At 40.7% G+C, this 18118-nt stretch overlaps 1 protein-coding gene across 3 annotated transcripts; it reads right to left on the bottom strand.

The window, feature by feature from the left end:
- Positions 1–778: 778 nt before the first annotated feature.
- LOC5566493 (protein mesh) lies at positions 779–16405 on the bottom strand. Of its 3 annotated transcripts, XM_001650835.2 has the most exons (11): positions 15824–16404; positions 5269–5876; positions 5069–5206; positions 4415–5007; positions 4178–4354; positions 3086–4112; positions 2897–3026; positions 2547–2835; positions 2299–2486; positions 1877–2224; positions 1180–1810 (listed from the first exon to the last, which is right to left on the bottom strand). In XM_001650835.2, exons 1-11 carry the CDS (start codon positions 16188–16190, stop codon positions 1455–1457), a joined length of 4221 nt encoding a protein of 1406 aa, XP_001650885.2. In that variant the 5' UTR covers positions 16191–16404; the 3' UTR covers positions 1180–1454. The 3 variants fall into 3 exon arrangements, with proteins under 3 accessions (XP_021696241.1, XP_001650885.2, XP_001650886.2); XM_021840549.1 differs by lacking the exons at positions 1180–1810; positions 1877–2224 and adding an exon at positions 779–1029 and having other exon boundaries at positions 15824–16405; XM_001650836.2 differs by having other exon boundaries at positions 1180–2224.
- Positions 16406–18118: the final 1713 nt, after the last annotated feature.

Genomic DNA, 18118 nt, shown 5'->3' with positions numbered 1-18118 from the left:
TGGTTGTCGTAATTTATGACGTTTTCGTTTATTGCTGGGGCGAACCCAGTTTCGCCCTGGGTTCGCACTAACAGCTGTCAAAACGTTTTTTTATTCGGTCGGGTCGAACCCGGATCCGCCCCAGGTTCGACCCAAACACAACGAGGTTCGCTCTGCCGATTTTTTGCGATCCAACCTGAGCGGGGTCCAACTGTCAAAAATGGATTGTTTACATTTTTGTAATTATCAAAATTAACTATTATAGAAACATATTCACAACAAGAGATGATTAAGAAAGCATTCGGCATTATGCATTGGATTGCTAATGAGACTTCCTTTTGTCTTTTTTCACTATAAGAAGTCAAATTTGATGAAACTGTGTGGCTGACATTTCGAATGTAGGAATGTCACAGTTGATTTGACTCGAACCTGGATCCGTTTTCGTTCGTTTATTGCGAGTCGGGTCAGCTCTGACCCCAGGTTTAAAACCGAAAACGCCATTAGACTTTTCTAATGATCTACCCCTGAATTGCTGGTTCGAATGCTCAAGGTAGCTTTTGTTTTGAGCTCTAGTGATTGATGAAGCACTTGTTAAAATTGTAGCAATCAGGTCATGGGAAGGCATATGGAACAAATAAGATAAAGAAATATTACCAACGGAAAAAAATGGAAAATCACGAAAAAAAAGAGACCAAATTCGACCTTGTGTTCAAGAGCAACAATGGAGTCTATGGAGCTCATGATATTCCTGGTCCATCATATCTGCTAATTTCCTTAACACTGAGGCATATTTATTATCTTCTCCTCCGTTTTTCTTACTGTAGATGCTAAAACCTATGTTCACGTATTATCACATTCAAATCGCCCATCACAAATGGCATAGTTAGAGACAGTCGCTGTGTGCAGCTCACTTCAAATCATTCTCCCGCGACATCCGGTTCTGCAGCAAACCGCGACAGATAAGCAGCCCAATCAGCGCCAACGGAATGAGCAACACCAAGATAATGCTCACCGCAAGTCCGGCGTTCCTAGCGCTGTACTCTTGCCCACCTGTTGACGGTTGAGAAAGTTTTTTATTGGTAAATTGTTTGCCAAAGGCTAACACTTTGCACAGTTACGGATGACCACTGGGCATTGTCGACGCTGTGTGTTGCAGAAATGGGGGTTAGAAAGGGGGAAATATGAGCTAACTATGTGGAATTACATTGAACTGGTATCTTTATTGATTTCACCACTTTTTGATTGTTGCTTATCACTAAATACACACACTTGGTGAACTTATCGCTAGAGAAGAAAAACACTGCTGTCTGACTGATATCTTCTAACTACCTTGAGCGCCTTACGGAGAAGTCTAACAATTACGGCTATAGGTCGTTGTAAAAGTAAAACGATGGCAAAAATTGTGATGTCGCGTAGAATACCTGAATTCTGTCGGATGGTTGAGGTTGTGGATGGGTTATCTGGATGTTATGGATTTAGACTTCGGTTGATCGGCTATCCATTCGGGCAGGAAGGCCGACATTTTGGACAAGAGGTTGAGCGGATTGGTCGCTTGGTCCAGCAGCGGCCGCGCCACCGTAGAACGTTCCAGTGGTGGACGGTTGCTGTTGGAAGCTTCCCTGTTGGAATGGTCCAGGTCTTCTCTGGTTAACTGGCGAGTTGTCTTCGGTGGCAAAACTGCTGTTGCGATCGATTCCGCTGAAGGTCGGGCTGTACGCTCCGTAGGCTTGCGTTGGGGACTCTGCTGGTGGCGGTGGATAGGTTTCATCGCTGAACATGGACGGTCCGGCACCTGCACCGTCCTCCGTTCCGGTGGTCAGTCGACGACGACCTAGTTGTTTATGATCGGCCATATTTTTATATTGGAAATCATTAACAACTTTATCTCTATATTCACCTCCTTCCGAGGATGTAATGTCTTCTTCGTCTAGGTCCATCTTCTTCGGCTCGAACTGAATTTCCGGTTTGCCTGCTAGTGGTTCGTGCGTTTTGTACGTGGCATCGTACCGACGGACCTTCTTGATCGTATTGTCATCGTACTCACTGCCGTCGCTAGCCAAGTTGCGGAGCGTTGTTCGGGAAGCTGAACGAGACGGAATCGGCATTCGCCAATCCGGATCTTCCTTCAACTTGCGCTTGCGGAAGCAGTACACTCCGCACACGATACACATGATGAGAGGCAACATTACAGCGAGGATAATGCCAATGGTAATCCAAGCAGTGCGACGGGTATAGAACACAGCGCCTAGATGATCGAAGGAAATCTCACGTTATTTAGACGCGTGGGGATTGGAAACAACAGTTCAGGACTATACTTACGTAGACATTCGGTGAATCCGTGCTCGGGAACATCCCATTGTCCATTCTCACGGCATACTCGCCGCGAATCCCCGATCAGGACGAATCCTTCGTTGCACTCGAAGGATACGCGGGCCCCTGGAGTGAACATGAAGTTCGACTTCCGTCCAAATCGAGGCGTTTCCAATATACCGCAGGATATGATTCGTCTGAAAACAAGAAATCATTCTATTATGGATTCCTCCGCAGATTATCATCCGATAACTTACTCGTTATTCGTAGACTGTATGTTGATCGCACTAGCATGGTAATTTTTCGTGAAATGTGCCATTTCTCGATTGAGCGTCATACCGAAATCGTATCGACATTGATAACTTTCTCCGCATAACTCGTTCGCTCGTTCTATGTCATGTGTTCTGTTTGGGGGTAAGAATTGTGACGGCTCTCTTCGGAACTCCGGTACAAACGATACATTCGCATAGTAGCTAGATGTCCTGCCAAACTCTCTCGTGAATAACGCTTTCCCCACGCCTTCTAACTCTCGATCCGATAACATCCCTGCATAGTAAAGAAAATAATTGTGAATAATGAAGGTTTTCGCTGTGAAGCTGTCGCTTACAATGCATCGCGAAGTTTTCGTGAATATCCCTAAAGTTGTTCAAATTTGGTGCTATCACCACGTCATCGGGTCGAACCAAATCATCCGCCATGTTCCAACTCCAATTTCCAAACAGCCCTCTAGTTTTATTCTGAAATGGCAAACATCCATTAGTGGGAACCCTCTAAAAACCAACTTCCGCCAACTCACTATAAAACTCCAAGGCGTGTACACCCGCGCCGTCATAAACCCATTATTTTCGACAACTTCCACACCAACACCGGAGGAGAACATGATCACGACTTCCGATTGGTTCAAAATGTACGTCGGTGTGTAGACCGTGACTCCGTGGAAGTGCTGGAACTTCAAGCTCTGTCGATCGAAGTAGATGCGCCGTTCGTCGGCAAACACATCCAACCTATAACGCCACTGCGCATCGCGGGGTCGTAGACGAACTTCGATAACCGTCGAGGTGTTACCACGAGCAGCGATGGAAGTGAGCTGCGTTGCCATTACCGGTCCGTGGATGTTACGGGCGACCTGTTCAAAACGTCCTTGAACATCTACACGCTCCCGTCCATTGTTACCTCTCAACAGTACGAACTCACCCATTCCGTTAAACGTATACTGCAGTCCGTCGAAGGTCACAATATGAGGATCTCCGAAAACGGCGGCCACTGCCGGAGACTGATACGCGATACAGTCCTGAGAAGGTCGCCGCTCGAAACGGAACGTTTCGCAGCCGACAGCCTGTTCGTCTTGCCACATGCAGCAGGAATAGTACGGACGGACGTCGTGGAACCAGGTGGACAGAGTCGGAACTTTGTTAGCTTCGTTCCACGGCATCTGGCCAATGTTATGGTTACGGCGAGGCCTTGATCCCCACATCTGATCGTACGAGAGCATCAGATATCCGTTACGATCGTAGCAGCACTGCTGTTCCGATCCTTGAGCCGATGGTTGACCTGATCGTACGCAATGAATGGCGCCTCGGTGATGCAAACAGGTCGGGTTGGTGTCGCGATCGCAGTCTGGATCCGGGAGGAATCGTCCCTTGTCGTAGGTGGCATGTTCCAACGTGCAAGGGCAAAGTGGTAGCTCGTGGGCAAAGTTCCTGAGGAAACGATCCGTCATCAGCCAGTTGTCGCAAAGTGCCCGAGGCCAGTTTCTTCCGTGGATACGTTCCCACTGCGGTCCGAAGTACCATCCCAGAGGGATCGGTTTGGACCAAAGGATTCTGAGGGAGAGAACAAGATGAGATAAGTACCTCAAAATGGCGATCATTTCATGTGTCTGACTTACGGAGAAATGGCTAGACCGTTGAACTGCTCCGGATTGGTCAAGTTGATCTGGATGAAACCAAACTGCATGTCTACGTTGCGAGGGTTATCTCGTAAGCGGAAGTTTGCTGGAGCAATGGTGTACACTCCCGTATTGGTCAACTGCGGTTCGATCATGTCGATGTATTCTAACTCCGGGCTGCAATGAAAACATTTCAGATGTGATTCCAACGAATTTCAGCTAGCCTCCAATACATACCGAATAGTTGATTCCCGGTAACCCCACAGCGAGATCTGAACGTTGGCATTCAAGTTGGTCGTCAAGTTGTACCGATTCCAAGTGATCCGAATCTCCGAAGGATTCCTCCGGTGGACGTCATCGGATTCGAAGAAGATACGATCCGTAGCCGTTGCGGGAGTTTCCACAAAGTATCGTCCTCGCCACTTGAATCGCTCCGTACCGATGGAGATTTCAAATCGGATGTAACCTTGGGCCTTCAGGAAAGGTTGTACGCAAATGGCGCGGTTTGTGTCGACTACCGTACCGATAACCTCTTCCGTATCGAATCGACAGGCAATTCGCGTGTTGTTCGATAGAAAGCAAGGTCCGGTGATGTTGACTACCGTTCCACCCAACATGTTCCCGGACTCCGGCGCAAACACCAGAGGAAGATGTGCCGCATCAATATCCTTGTTACACGTTCCAAGCATGATACGCTCGTCAATGCGGAAAATGTGCCGACCTGGGAAGCCGTTTGCCCAACCACGCCCGGTCAAGTCTCGAAGCACAGATGCTTGACTGTAGGGTTTGTACTCGTATGCTTGGGTTCCGTTTCCTGCGTTAAATCCGATCTGTTGCAATTGAAGAAAGTTAGAATGATCGATTTTGTATCCACTGGATCAAAGGCCTTACGTAAGCGGGAACACCTCCTTCTCCACCAGTCGTATCACCACCAGCTTCCGTATGCGATGACCAATTGATAATTCCGTAGTTGAAGATAGCGTACGTGTAGACTTCATCTGTGGCCAGGACCATCTGGAAAGTGTTCGTCTGCAAACGGAGAAATTTTGTTTAGAACGTATTCCACAATCTACCAAGCGATCCCCACTCACCCTGAACAATGAGTTATCAATACCCCCCGCAAAACTCATATTCTTCCACGTGGTAATGATCACGTGCTTCGGAACGAACGTATCCGACCCAACCACACCCTCGCGGATGTCCCACATAACTCGTTCGCGCATTTCCACTCCCGGTCGATCAGTCCTAGTTTCCAGATCACGTTCCATCCGGAAGTACACACCCGGCGAGCGCTGATCAATGTCCGTATCGTAAATCCGCCCGATACGGCACTTGCTGAAGAAGATTCCGATGAAGGACGGGTCATTTCGTCGGGGCCAGTCCTTGATCGGGAAGGACAGTGGGTAGGTGTAGTGCTCCGGTGGATCCGAGAACTCCAGGAATCCGTTCATCGAGACACGCGTATAGTTGAACCGGAAGCCGAAGAACGGCAGCTGGAAGTTGAAGTTCTTGTGTACCTGCGGCATGGAGGCGTGGATGTCCCGCTGGTAGTCGCCAATGTTCTCCGGGCCACCCTGATCGTAGAAGGGATACAGGAAGTTGCGTCTGATCTGTGCAAGTCGCAGGGGGGTGATCGTGTAGGCGGAGCCATCCTTTTGGAAGTTAGGAGGATCCTTGGGTTGTTCACGGTTCATAGGATCTACGGAGGAGACCATGAGTAATATCGGTTGATGAGATAGTTTTGTTGACAAATATGGGCATGTTTTCTACGAATTCACTGATATGGATGATGATAACAGGTGATTAACGTCGGAGGAAATGCATGACTAATTTCGACGTGCGTCATTCGATATCAGGAAATTGAGACATAATCTCTTACAAGTACTTGAAGGCTTTCGATTTCGAAGCCTTATTATCTTTGTGATTATCATTGTTTTGAGCATCATTTCTAATTTTATTTTGTTATTTTATTTCATTAAATCGTATTCGAAAGAACCGTAACTTCGACAGTTTGTTTGGAAGAAAATTTGTTTATGCTTGCGCTTTGTCTGGAAGGTTTTCATTTTATATGTTTATAACAAGTAGGATGAAGAACATCCTAGACATTTGCATGATACACTTTGTCATAAGGTTTTTCTCTGTCGAATTGTCTGAAACTTTGTAATAAGAAGCACTTCAATGTGACGCAAATATGAGCTCTGTAGTTTCAAAAACCCATCAAACCCAAGATCAAAACTGCCAAGAATAGGGTCTGGCTCCCTAATAGTATCTCAGTTATCGACTGCAGTCGAAAGATTGCAAAACAAAACAATTTGAATTGACCTATAATTTACATACAATCCGATTTTGTGTTTTGGGGTACCTTGGGGGTTCTTGAAATCGAATTACTCAGGATTTCGAAAGCACTCTCAATCAAGAGGACGTTTTCGAAAATGCCTGGGAGAATGATTTGGAAGAAGTGAGAACATTATTAAAAAAATCAAAATTGAAAAATATGGTGATGATGGAATTTTTCATTTCCTCATCAAGAAACTTCCAGAAAGTAGCTCATCATTCTTAAGCTGATATATTTAACAAATATTTTAGGTTGGCATATTTTCCTGACAAATGGAAAAATGTCAAAGTTGTACCAATCTTACAGCCGGCCAAAATCCTGCTGAAGTTTCTAGCTATCGTCCAATTAGCTTAGGGCTCATTCATTTATTTCATAACGCTGAAAATTACCATTTTTGACACCCACCCACCCCTTTGTAACGCTTTTTGTATGAATATTCTAAAAGTTTTGTATGAGCCGTAACATCGTGAGGACACCCACCCACCCCCTTCAGCGTTATGAAATTTGTGAATAAGCCCTCGCTTCTCTCCATCAGAAAACTTTTTGAAACGGTCATTTTCAACAGAATGATGGTCCACATCATCCGACATGGACATTCGACCACTCATTAACTTTTACGTGTAACAAATTTGACTCGTTCCAACAAATTTAAAGGCTGTTTTACTGGTTTCGTTCTTCTAGACATATAAAACGCATTCGACAGTGTTTTGTATGAAGGTTTGATCGTAAAATTAAAAAACTTTAATTTTCCAACATACATTGTTAGAATAATTCAAAGTTATCTGTCGTACACTTCAGGTTAATTATCAGAACTCCAGATCTGAAAGACTTCCTGTAAGAGCTGGTGTTCCTCAAGACAGCATTTTGGGACCAATTTATACAATATTTTCACATCTGACTTACCTGAGTTACCTCAGGGATGTCAAAAATCTTTGTTTGCTGATGACACAGGCCTCTCCGCCAAAAGACGAAGCCTGCGTGTCATCTGTAGTAGATTGCAAAAGAGTTTGAATATATTTTCTCATGCCAGATAAAAACTTAACTTTCAAAAATCACACTGAGGGCATTCAAGTCAAATGTAACAAATATGTAAAATGTATTTATACAAAAAAATCAAAACTTTGACTTAAGAAAAAAAAAAAAAAAGAATTAAAAAAGTTCTGTACACTCTACATATTTCCGATTTATGATCAACCGAACAATCAATCATTTATAGCATTCGCAAATACAGTCAAGTCCACCTGTAAAATGTATTGCATCACTAGGAGCAATTTGCTTTCCATTCGATTCTTAAGCAAACCGTTTTTTTTTTATCAATTCATGCACCATTGTGACTAACGGACCCCGCCGAACCCCGACACTAGTATCACAACATATCTGAAGTAGGTATCACCACACATTACCCCGGCATCTTATCATAGTACAAACATTGCTAAACACTTTGCAAGCACGCTGAGGACGCCCGCGCCCAAACCCGAGACATGTCGAAGTCCCGTTCACTTGACTCTGGATAGAAGGCCTTTGTGATAACAGGTGTGAACGGGCGAGTCGCTCTGCAATGGGCAACGATACAAACAACCCAGTAATCTAATCGATTTGAGTCACATAAACCAACACAAGTCACAACCGCCGTAACGACAGCCAAGTGATGACTCCGGAGAATTCAGGCCAAATCGGTTATGCAGGGCTGGTAGCGGGTCACTTAATTTTTAGAGACGATTGGTCCCTATTTCAGCGCCAAGTCTCTAAAAAGTCTCTATTATCAATGGAAGTTCTCTAAAGTCTCTAATTTAATCAAAATTGTCTCTCTCCAAAGTCACAGTCTGTGCTTCCACTGAAACTCGGTGAATAATTTTAGAGGCTCTAAAGAATCCTTCATAGACTATTACGCATCTATTCCACATATTCTTTAAGACTTCTTTCTCATATTCCTAGAGGAAATACTTTAACAATTCGTCTAATGATTTCTCTTGGAATATTTTCCGGAACTCCTCCAGATATCCATCCAGAAATACATATTCATCTATCAATTGTTCCAGCAATTTTTAGAAGAATGCTTAGAAGATTTTTTTTGCTGATTTTGAGCATTTCAACGCTATTTCTTTAGTTCATCAAAGGTTATATGAGAACTTGCACAGATTTCATCAGTCTTGTCTTGTCTCGTCAGGAATGAAAAAAAAAAACAAATGAAAAAATAATTTTCTGAAAATTTCCATATACAATTAGAAGGTACAGTCAGTGACAAAAATTAGTAATCAAAAGCTATTTTTCCATACAAAATGTCCAAGTTTGGGGATCAGTATCTCAGCTTATGGTAGTACGAATGAGCTGAATTTTGAATGACGTACTACAAAAAACCTGAAGTTTTGTTTGTCGTGAATTCTTTACTTGTCAGTCATTTTACGAAGAGCTTCAGAGCGTTGTTCATACACAAAAGTAATAGGGGGGGGGGGGGGGGGTTCCGTGGCGTAGTTGGCTATACGTTCGCTTTTATAATCGGATGGTCATGGGTTCGATTCCCAATTTTTAGCGAACAAAAATGTCAATTGAAATCCTCAAATCATGAAGCATGTATGCTGGAACCATGAATAAAATTCATGGAAACATAAGCACTATTCATGGATTTGGTCATCTATCATTTATGATTCCTATTTTTGATACGAAAAGTGGCAATTCCGGTCATGAAATCGTGAAGCAGGATCTGATATCATGAACACAGGTCATGAAAACATAAGCACTTTTCATGTATTCAGATGCCTGTCATTTATCAGAGTCTATATACACAGAGTTGCGTGAAGAGACTTCTTTGAATGCTTGCTCTTCTTCGTCTTCGAAAACAGTCCCTATCTGTTTTGCTGGGCTGCTCGATAGGTAGACGGTTTGACAGTTCGATAGGTAGATTTGGTCTCACTCTTCGCGCAACTCTTCATTCATAGACTCTGTCATTTATGATTCCAATTTTAGTGCTGAAAAGTGGTAAGTTGAGTCATGAAATCATGAAGCAGGATCCCCGAATCATGAACTTATTTCATGAAAACGAAGCATTATATGTCAATTAAGATCCCAGTTTATATTTGCCATTGGTAAACAAATAATATTAAGGTTTAAATTGTTACTGCTTTCACTGAAAACTGTGTTTCGTATTATGTCGGATATACATTTCGTAAAATAAGATTTCGTACATATTACGCTATTTTCATTTACCATACAAAAAAAATGTATTTGGTCCAATCCCGCGAATTAGTGATTTTATGAAACATTCGTAAAATACACGATTCATGCTTCGTAGAAGAGAAAACTGTAGCCAGGAAAATATACGAAACATTTCGTAAATAGCAAAAAAGTTGCGTATTTTTGCCGTGTGCCTTCTCATTGCAACTTGGTTTCAAGCTACTCGGCGTGTCATTTTCGGCCATCTTTACAAAGCAAAGTGCGTGCTGTGGTATTCCGCGAAATGGATCAGCAGATTTGATTGTCATTCTGCGTCGGCGAAAGGAGAAACATAAACAACTGTCGCCGCAAGGTATCTCAACATAACTGTCAAAACATATCACGAGGGATAAACCAGTGATCTATGAATTTATTCAATGCATGAAGAAACACTACACGCGAAATTGTTTAATTGATCGTTTGCTCTACGAAATCATTTCGTTGTTTTCTGCAACGAAATGGTTTCGTAGACTCATTTCGTAATTTCGTAAATATACGCTGGTATGTATCGAATCTTTCGTAAAATAAATTAACATGTTCGTAATATGCACGGAACATTTTCGTAGAATGCATGAAAATAACATTTGTCCTTCTACCAACTTTTCGTATTATTGCAGACATCTTTCGTACAATTTATTAAAAAATGCTTGTTCTTATTACTAAATAGATGAGTATCATCTACGAAATGATTCGTGCAATGAAATAATCGTTCAAAAAATATGAGATGTTATGCATCGAAGCCAAACCTCAAATTTTCAAGAGCACGTATCTACAGAACCGAACTCCCGTTTGAGCTGAAAACTTAATCGACTGGTCACCACCACCGAGAGACCAATCGATTAAGTTTTCAGCTTAAACGGATGTTTGGTTTTCCAGATCCATGCTCTTGAAAATTTGAGGTTTGGCTTCGATTCATCTTCATCTTCATACACTGCACGAAACAGTTTCGTTGCAGAAAACAACACATCATTTCGTAACTCAAACGAACGATTTTATTATATAAACCAAAATATATTATGAGTGTTTGTGCCGATAGATTTGTAATAAACCGCTGAAACATTCCACAAATGTCAACTAAACGAGTGTCATATCTTTTGCAGGAACGCAAAAATTCGGTGGTTAGGTTTGTACGCAAAATGTTGCTTCGAGCATGAATTGAATTTGTAAATGGTCCCTGGTTGATTGCATGAATGAGAGGAACACTTCTTAACGACTCTGCGGATGTGGAAAGTGGAACTGGAACATCCGGCTGCCGAAGGCCTTTTGTGAGCTGCTCTGTTATAGGACGTAGGGAATGCATCACTTCCGAACAGGTAAAATCGCCGACGGGCTTGTCAAGCAAAATCTTGCCCGGTTATGCATAGTCAGGATGAAGTAAGTACATTATGGCACATCCAACAGCTCCGGCAGAATAATTGTGTCGTGAAACAATGTAGGAACTCACGGGAATTTCGCCAAGAATATCATCGATATGATAACAAGATTCCGAAGAATTTAAACTTTTTCAAAAACCAAACTAGTTTTATAATATCACTAGAAAACATCATTGATCGCCATGAGACACGTTGACTAAGGTGAAGAAAGTGACAGTTGGATTTGTGTAACGCCCTGAGCATACGAATTCTTGCATAATAGTCACGGTTTCATGACATTTAGTCATGATATCATAAAAAAAAAACAAAAAAAAAAAAATATGAATTCATGATTATTTGTTCATGAATCCGGCAACGGATTTTTTTCCGTGTGTCTGCACAGAAATTGTTGCAATTTCTGACCACCCATCCATTTATGGTAAATGGTCAAAAATAAAAATCAAATGCATCGAATTAGGTAATATTTATAAATTTCTATTGATGGATAAGTAGAAAAATAATTCGATGTAGAAAAATCTGACAAATCTCTTGAAAGGTTTTTCATTTCCTCGAATTCGTCAACGCGCTGATCATTTTCGCTGTTATGGTAATAAGCTCTTGGTCCACTCTGACTGCACACTTTTATCGATTTTTATTGATCATCCAAAGTAAATTTATTACATATCTCTCGCAGTTTACAGCATCCATCAAATCTGATCAAAGTGTAACGGAGGTAAGGTAATTTCGCATCTAATGAGAGAATGATCCAATTTTCTCATGTTTTATACTTTGGCCCCTCTGACTTAACGCCGACCAAATAAGCAAGGAAATTGTTATTTTACTGAAAATAGAAGTACTGAAAATGATTCCGCTGTATGATTTTTATAAGTATGTTCAATACAGCAAAATTTTCAAATTACAATAGGTAATTCATAACTTACTTATGGAATTGCTTAATTTTAGACGTATTTCACGGTTAAAGATGTTTTTAATATGAAAACAACTCAAAAAGTGGATGGCTTGTAAGTGTTTGGTCTTCATATTGTACTTCAGGAGCCAGAAATTCAATAAGTGATAATCTTTTCAATACAATCAACTCTCTATAACTCGTTATTGAAGGGACCATCGAGTTAGAAAGGTATCAAGTTATCTATCTAACTTCTATCTTATATATACATAGATATTGAGTGATGTTTGTATGTCACAAAATAGCTTGAGAATGGATGAACAGATTGACGTAAGTTTTTCACTGTTGCACTCGACAAGTGATGTGACGTGATCGTGCGAAAAAAAATGTTTGTAAAAGTCTCCGGAATAAAAGGGAAAACGGGTGAAAACTAATGTGTCATTTTGTATGGGGGATTACATGACGTTTTACAACAGCCTACTTGATGGCAAGACGAAGTTTGCCGGGACCACTGGTAGAACATAAAAGAAGTACAAATTCGATTCAATAGTTCATCAAGGTAGCCATGAAAACCATCTTTTTATGGTTCTCTAACTCGATATCGAAAAGCTAAGGAAGATTTCACTTTACTACCGAACATTGTTCACATACCGAGGTAATCAATGTTACCACAAGTGAGCTTATCAAAAATATGCTTAAAACTTACAGAAAACAAGATACAGTGCATAGTCAGGAGCTGTTCTTGTTTCAAACACATAAAACCATTTGCATTTTCCAAAGATTTTTTAAAGAAATGTGAAAAAAATCTGATCCATGTTACTCCGGATTAAGGATAACCGTGATGTGTGCATTGTACTATGTAGCCAGAGAATTGAATCCGCCTTGAGGTTAACCGAGAGAAGTTTTTTATTTGATTCAAAAACGGTAAGTTGGAAGTGTTTGGAGTGTTCTGCAAATTTGCGTAACCAACACACAGCAACCACTTACAACTTAACGTTTTTGAGCTGAAGTAAAAAATCTCCCGATAGCTTACACACTTAAATCAGAATGCCGAACTCAGCTGTGCAAATCTCGGTTAAAGTTTAATTAATTCGCTACTTACAAAACTTTAGGTTATTTATAGTGTATATGTGCGGTTAACACCCAAAGACACCCAAAGTTGCTGAACAGCGATTTGGTCAATTTATTAAACTTCGCAATTAAAATAGAGGAATATTTGAGGAAGCGATTTATTGATCATTAGAGATGGAGGTAAATTACATAATGATCCAGTAGAAAATATATTACAATTGCTTGGTAAAGTAGTATGCATTTCTAATGGAATTTTGAGTCTGAGAAAACCTCAATGATTACAATGGATTCGATTTGAATTATGCTTAAGAAGGCTCCATCTCAAAGCCCTAAAAGTTTTACTTTCCACTTAGAGCTCACTTTTCAAAGTTTCTTCGGTTTCTGATGTAAGAGCTTCAAGCTCGTGAAAAATGAGCTCTGAGAAGTGAAGCTGAAGGTTCGAAATAAGGAGCTGTAAGCTCAAAGCAGAGCTAAAGCTACTACTTTTGAAGATCACAGCTCCAACAAGTTCCACCTTTCGGAGCCCGAAGCTCTTTTTTCCGGAGCTCGAAGGTCTACCTTCAGGAGCTCGGAACTCGGCATAGTGGAGCTTTGAGCTCAAAGCAGAGGGGAAGGTACATCACATCTTTTAAAGCGCAGAGTTCCACAGTTACATCTTTCGTATTTTTTTTAATCTTTCGATTATTTTAAATTGACTCAGACAAACTCAGTTCGAATATATTGTCAAGAATTACCTTTGAAGACAATTCTAAACGAAATCTAGCAAATCAGTCAAAATTGTTTATGAATACTATAAGTTTTAGAAACAAAATTACATCCTTTATAAACCTAGATAACACTTCTAGATACATAGAAATCTGAAAGTTTTTATAACGAGTGATACTTAGAACAAAAATATGAGAACTGCTCAAAGAAATTCCTCAAACAAGCTGAAAGAAAAAAACTAAAATCCGAATGTATGATTCATTTTTGTTCTAGAAAAAAAACACCTAAAAAAAGCGTAATGGTCCCACAATTATTTTCTCAAGATTCTGCTTGCCATTTTAGGCTTATTGGTGCAGCAACCTGTGTTGCTGTTTTAGTTTAGAAAGCTTCTCATCAGAAGTCTCGAAAACATACGGATATACTGATGACTAGGAAGCAGTGCTGGAAAAGTTCGCATCACGAAGCAGCTCACGAGTGTATACCAACGCATAACAAACATCACAGACTCGGGAACTGGCTAGGTGTGAGTAAGTCCGCACCCGTCTGCTCGGGAGAACATGTCAAAAGAAGTAGCAAACAAGCTCGGAAGCGTTTACTCGCGAGTAACCGAGCAAGGTGTGATTTATTATGGTTTTGACAGACAAATTTATTGCATAACCATCATATCGACAGTAAACTACTAGTTTGTAGTCAAAAGCCCATGAAATCCATAAATCTCGAAGAGGAAGCAGCTTTTTTCCCAAAAGCACAATATGACTCTGAACAGCTCCGAACACGTTCGCGAATCACTTTTAGCTTCAGTTACTCGGGAGCCGACAGATGCAAGTAAACCAGCGCTCTGACGCTCGGGAGCGTTTGGTTTTGTTTTTTTTCCAGTTCAGAAGAAGTGTTCGCCACTTTCCATCACTGCTAGGAAGCTGTCAAACTGCAGTTTGCGAAGGTTCAAGCAATAAGAAGTTTTTCTAGAAGATTTGTAATTTTCCTGTCAAATTTTGAAAAGCTTCTCGTTGAAAATTTTGAAGCTTTCAGTCAAAAGATTCGGTAGCATCTCGGGAACCTTAAAAAGCCAACCGTCAGAAACTTCGGAAGCTGTCCATCAGAAGCTTCGAAAGATTCCCGTTTGAAGATTAGATAGCTTTTCTTTAGAAGTTTGGATAGGTTGTTACTAGAAGTCAAAAGCTTGGTAACTTTTGCGTCGAAAGATTGGATAGCTTAGCGTCAAAAGCTTGAAAAGTTGGAACTTCAGAAGCTTGGAAAGTCGGAGAATTCAGAACCTAGTGAAGTCTCCCGTCAGAAGCTTCCCAAGCTTCCGTCTGGAAGCCTTCCAAGCTTATGTCTGACGTTCAGTTTGAAAGGCTTCTAGACGAAAACTACTAAGCCTTCCAAGCTCGTCATCAACATTTCTGATAATTCGGCCTACCAGTAGCTAAGGTACGAGCCTACAAATTCAGCTTTTTGTATGGAAAATCTAATAACTTTTGTAATTGATTGTGTTTCAAATTTCTTCTTCGTTAGAAAGTCTGTATAAAACCACTAAGAAAACTCCTGAATGAATCTTCGGAACAACACTGAAGGAAACTTTCGGCAAATGAATCGATTTCTGATGAAATTCATAGATGACATCATGATAAGATACATACGGTAATACTGGCCGTTATATCATAAGAAATTCCCAAAACATGTATTTGAAGTATTCCTAGAAAGATGTCTAGTCAAATTATATGAGAAAGCAATTGTTTCTTTCCTGACTCACATTAAATTTCAATTTGTTATTTTAATAAATATTTGTTCGTATTCTGGTCTCTTTTTGCTTCCTGATTGGTCTCTTTTTCAGACAAGAAGTCTCTAAAGAACCTAAAAAGCTCAATCACTACCAGCCCTGGTTATGAGTATATCTCCAGCACCTTGCACATCGCTCGCCTTCAGATAAGATAAGGCGCGAAATGTTACTCACTCGATACCGAACCACCACTTCGTGCAACTCCACAAAATGTGGTTCACAAAAATATGTGGAAAAACGGCGTAAAATAACTGTGTTAAGTAAACCATGCCTCAGCTGTGCTTACCTTCCCAGTTGTAATTCACATCGTACGTATCCAAATTGGACGAATAGTAGTCGTAGTTGAGGTAGCGACCCTTTTTGCCTTCGGCCTTGGCCGCAGCTTGCGGGTCCACCTCGACGGCATCTTCGTCTACTCGGGTGTCCTCGCTGTCTTCTCCGTCGTCGTCGTCGTCGTCGACGCCATCAACTGAATCACTTTCGGCCGGCTTTTCGTCCTGCGTAACAGGCTCGGTTTCATCTTCTACAGTTTCACTCGCACTTTCCACAGCCGTATCTTCGATGACGTCATCTTCACTTTCGGCCTTCACCGGAATTGTCCTGTCCAGTAAGGCCACCGCACAGAACAACACCACCCACAACTTCCAACGCATTGTTCTAACCGTGTCCTTATTACTATAATTCGAAATTTTCGACCTAAAAATTCCAACTAGTCTTATTCACCAACTAGTGTGAGCTAATTCCCTTATCCTATTATCTTATCACTTCCACATCTTGATATCTGCAAGCGGAGAGTGCAGAGTTCCGTTCGAATTCGTACCGTTCGGGGCGTTGTCTGCGCGTAGACTGAGCGATTCGTAGTGGCCCACGATAGGTCTACGGTCCCGAAGGTTGCTGAATATTGAACCGGTTCAGAGATTAGATAAGCGATCGGCGGAACACCTTTTTCACATTGTTTTTAGTACTCGATACAGGTGGATCCGAAGTACCGGGACTGTTATTGCGTCCTTTTGGGGAACTTATAGATAGCTATATAGATCTTACTCACGTATCAGTGCATTCCCGCGAAACGGTTCAAAATGCTTGATTATTGTAACATGGGAAAGCAAGCTCTATCCATATCAGTAGTTTGATACGATTTCAGTGTATAATAAAAATTGTGATTCATGAGTTCGTTCTAGGAAAGGGTTGGGTGATTGATTATTCATGGTTGGTACAAATACGCAATTTAGCGAAATTTCGTCTGTCTTTACATTCTCAACCTGATTAACTGGAATAGAAAAATGTATCAAACTACAATGAATCTATCATCAATTACAAACATAGCGTTAATTTAGTTTTAGCATATGGCCAAATTATTTTGTCGCACACTGGTCCATGATTCACTTGTTATGTAGTAATTCTGGATAATTCTGTAAAAATAGAGACATTGTTGTGGAAAAATTGAAGGAATCCCTACGAAAATTACTGTTTATATCAAGTAAATTCTACATTTATTGACATGTTTTCTTTAATTCATGAAGATTAAGACATCGCACGGTCTATTTTGGAAATACGTTAATGCCCCGAAAGGTACCCTACACTCCTAAAAAATCATGTGATTTTTGTCTGTTGGATGCACATGAAAAAGCGAGTCAAATGACTTAAATTTGTCATAGAGTCTGATTTTGGAAATGTCGATCATGGTGACATAGTTCTCATAATTACATATTTTGTTCGATACATCTTCACGAACACATTTTCGTGTCGTATTGTCATTTACATCATGTGCCATTCAGTCATACTGTGAATCACGGCCACAGTAATTTTAATTATTTTTAATCATTTGTGTGTGTTGTTCACTTTGAGGCGAGTTTTTTTTTATTTGTTTGTGCATTTTTTTTCGATTATCTTGAAAAAAAAATATTTTTAGATAAATATTAGACTGGCCCTTAAGCAAGCAAGTTGAAAAACTCAATGGGGCACCCCTTAGATATGTGCCTTAGGGTAAGAAAAAAGCTCTCTCCAAATTTCAACTCATTTGGTTGCTCCCCCAGCTGGCGCTTTCAGTTCGAAGTTTGTATGGAATATTTGTTTCAAATATATTGAAAATTGACCCTATGCCACTGTTTCGTTCCGTAGACTAGTAAATCGCGTTCAATTGAGCCCAGAATGACAAATTTACTAGTTGATACCCTAATGAACATAGTTGCAGAAGGTTGTATCTGGTTTTAAGCTCATTTAATTAACCTTTCAGTAGTTGAAAGTTAGGCTTAGATCAGCACTCCCGTACAATCACATACCGTTTTGACTCGAAATCCGGACACTTAAGCACCGGGTTAACTTCAAGCACCATTTTTATAATTTATTACATATTTTTATTTGATTTCCTGTGGTCGATCGTGAAGTTAAATGTTTATTAAATGAAAGGGTGTAATAAAAATAGCGAATTATTATGCAGAAAACGTTTAAATATGCAAAAATATGAGATTTGTCTTGATTCGAAATCCGGACACTATTAATAGGTTGCTTCGAATTCCGGACACTTTTGCTTCGAATTCCGGACACTTCTTTTTGACGAAATATTCACATATTTTCTAAC

The sequence above is a fragment of the Aedes aegypti genome, chromosome 1 (genome assembly GCF_002204515.2).
Source record: "Aedes aegypti strain LVP_AGWG chromosome 1, AaegL5.0 Primary Assembly, whole genome shotgun sequence".
NCBI classification, from domain to species: domain Eukaryota; kingdom Metazoa; phylum Arthropoda; class Insecta; order Diptera; family Culicidae; genus Aedes; species Aedes aegypti.
This window is presented reverse-complemented; position numbering and strand designations above follow the sequence as displayed.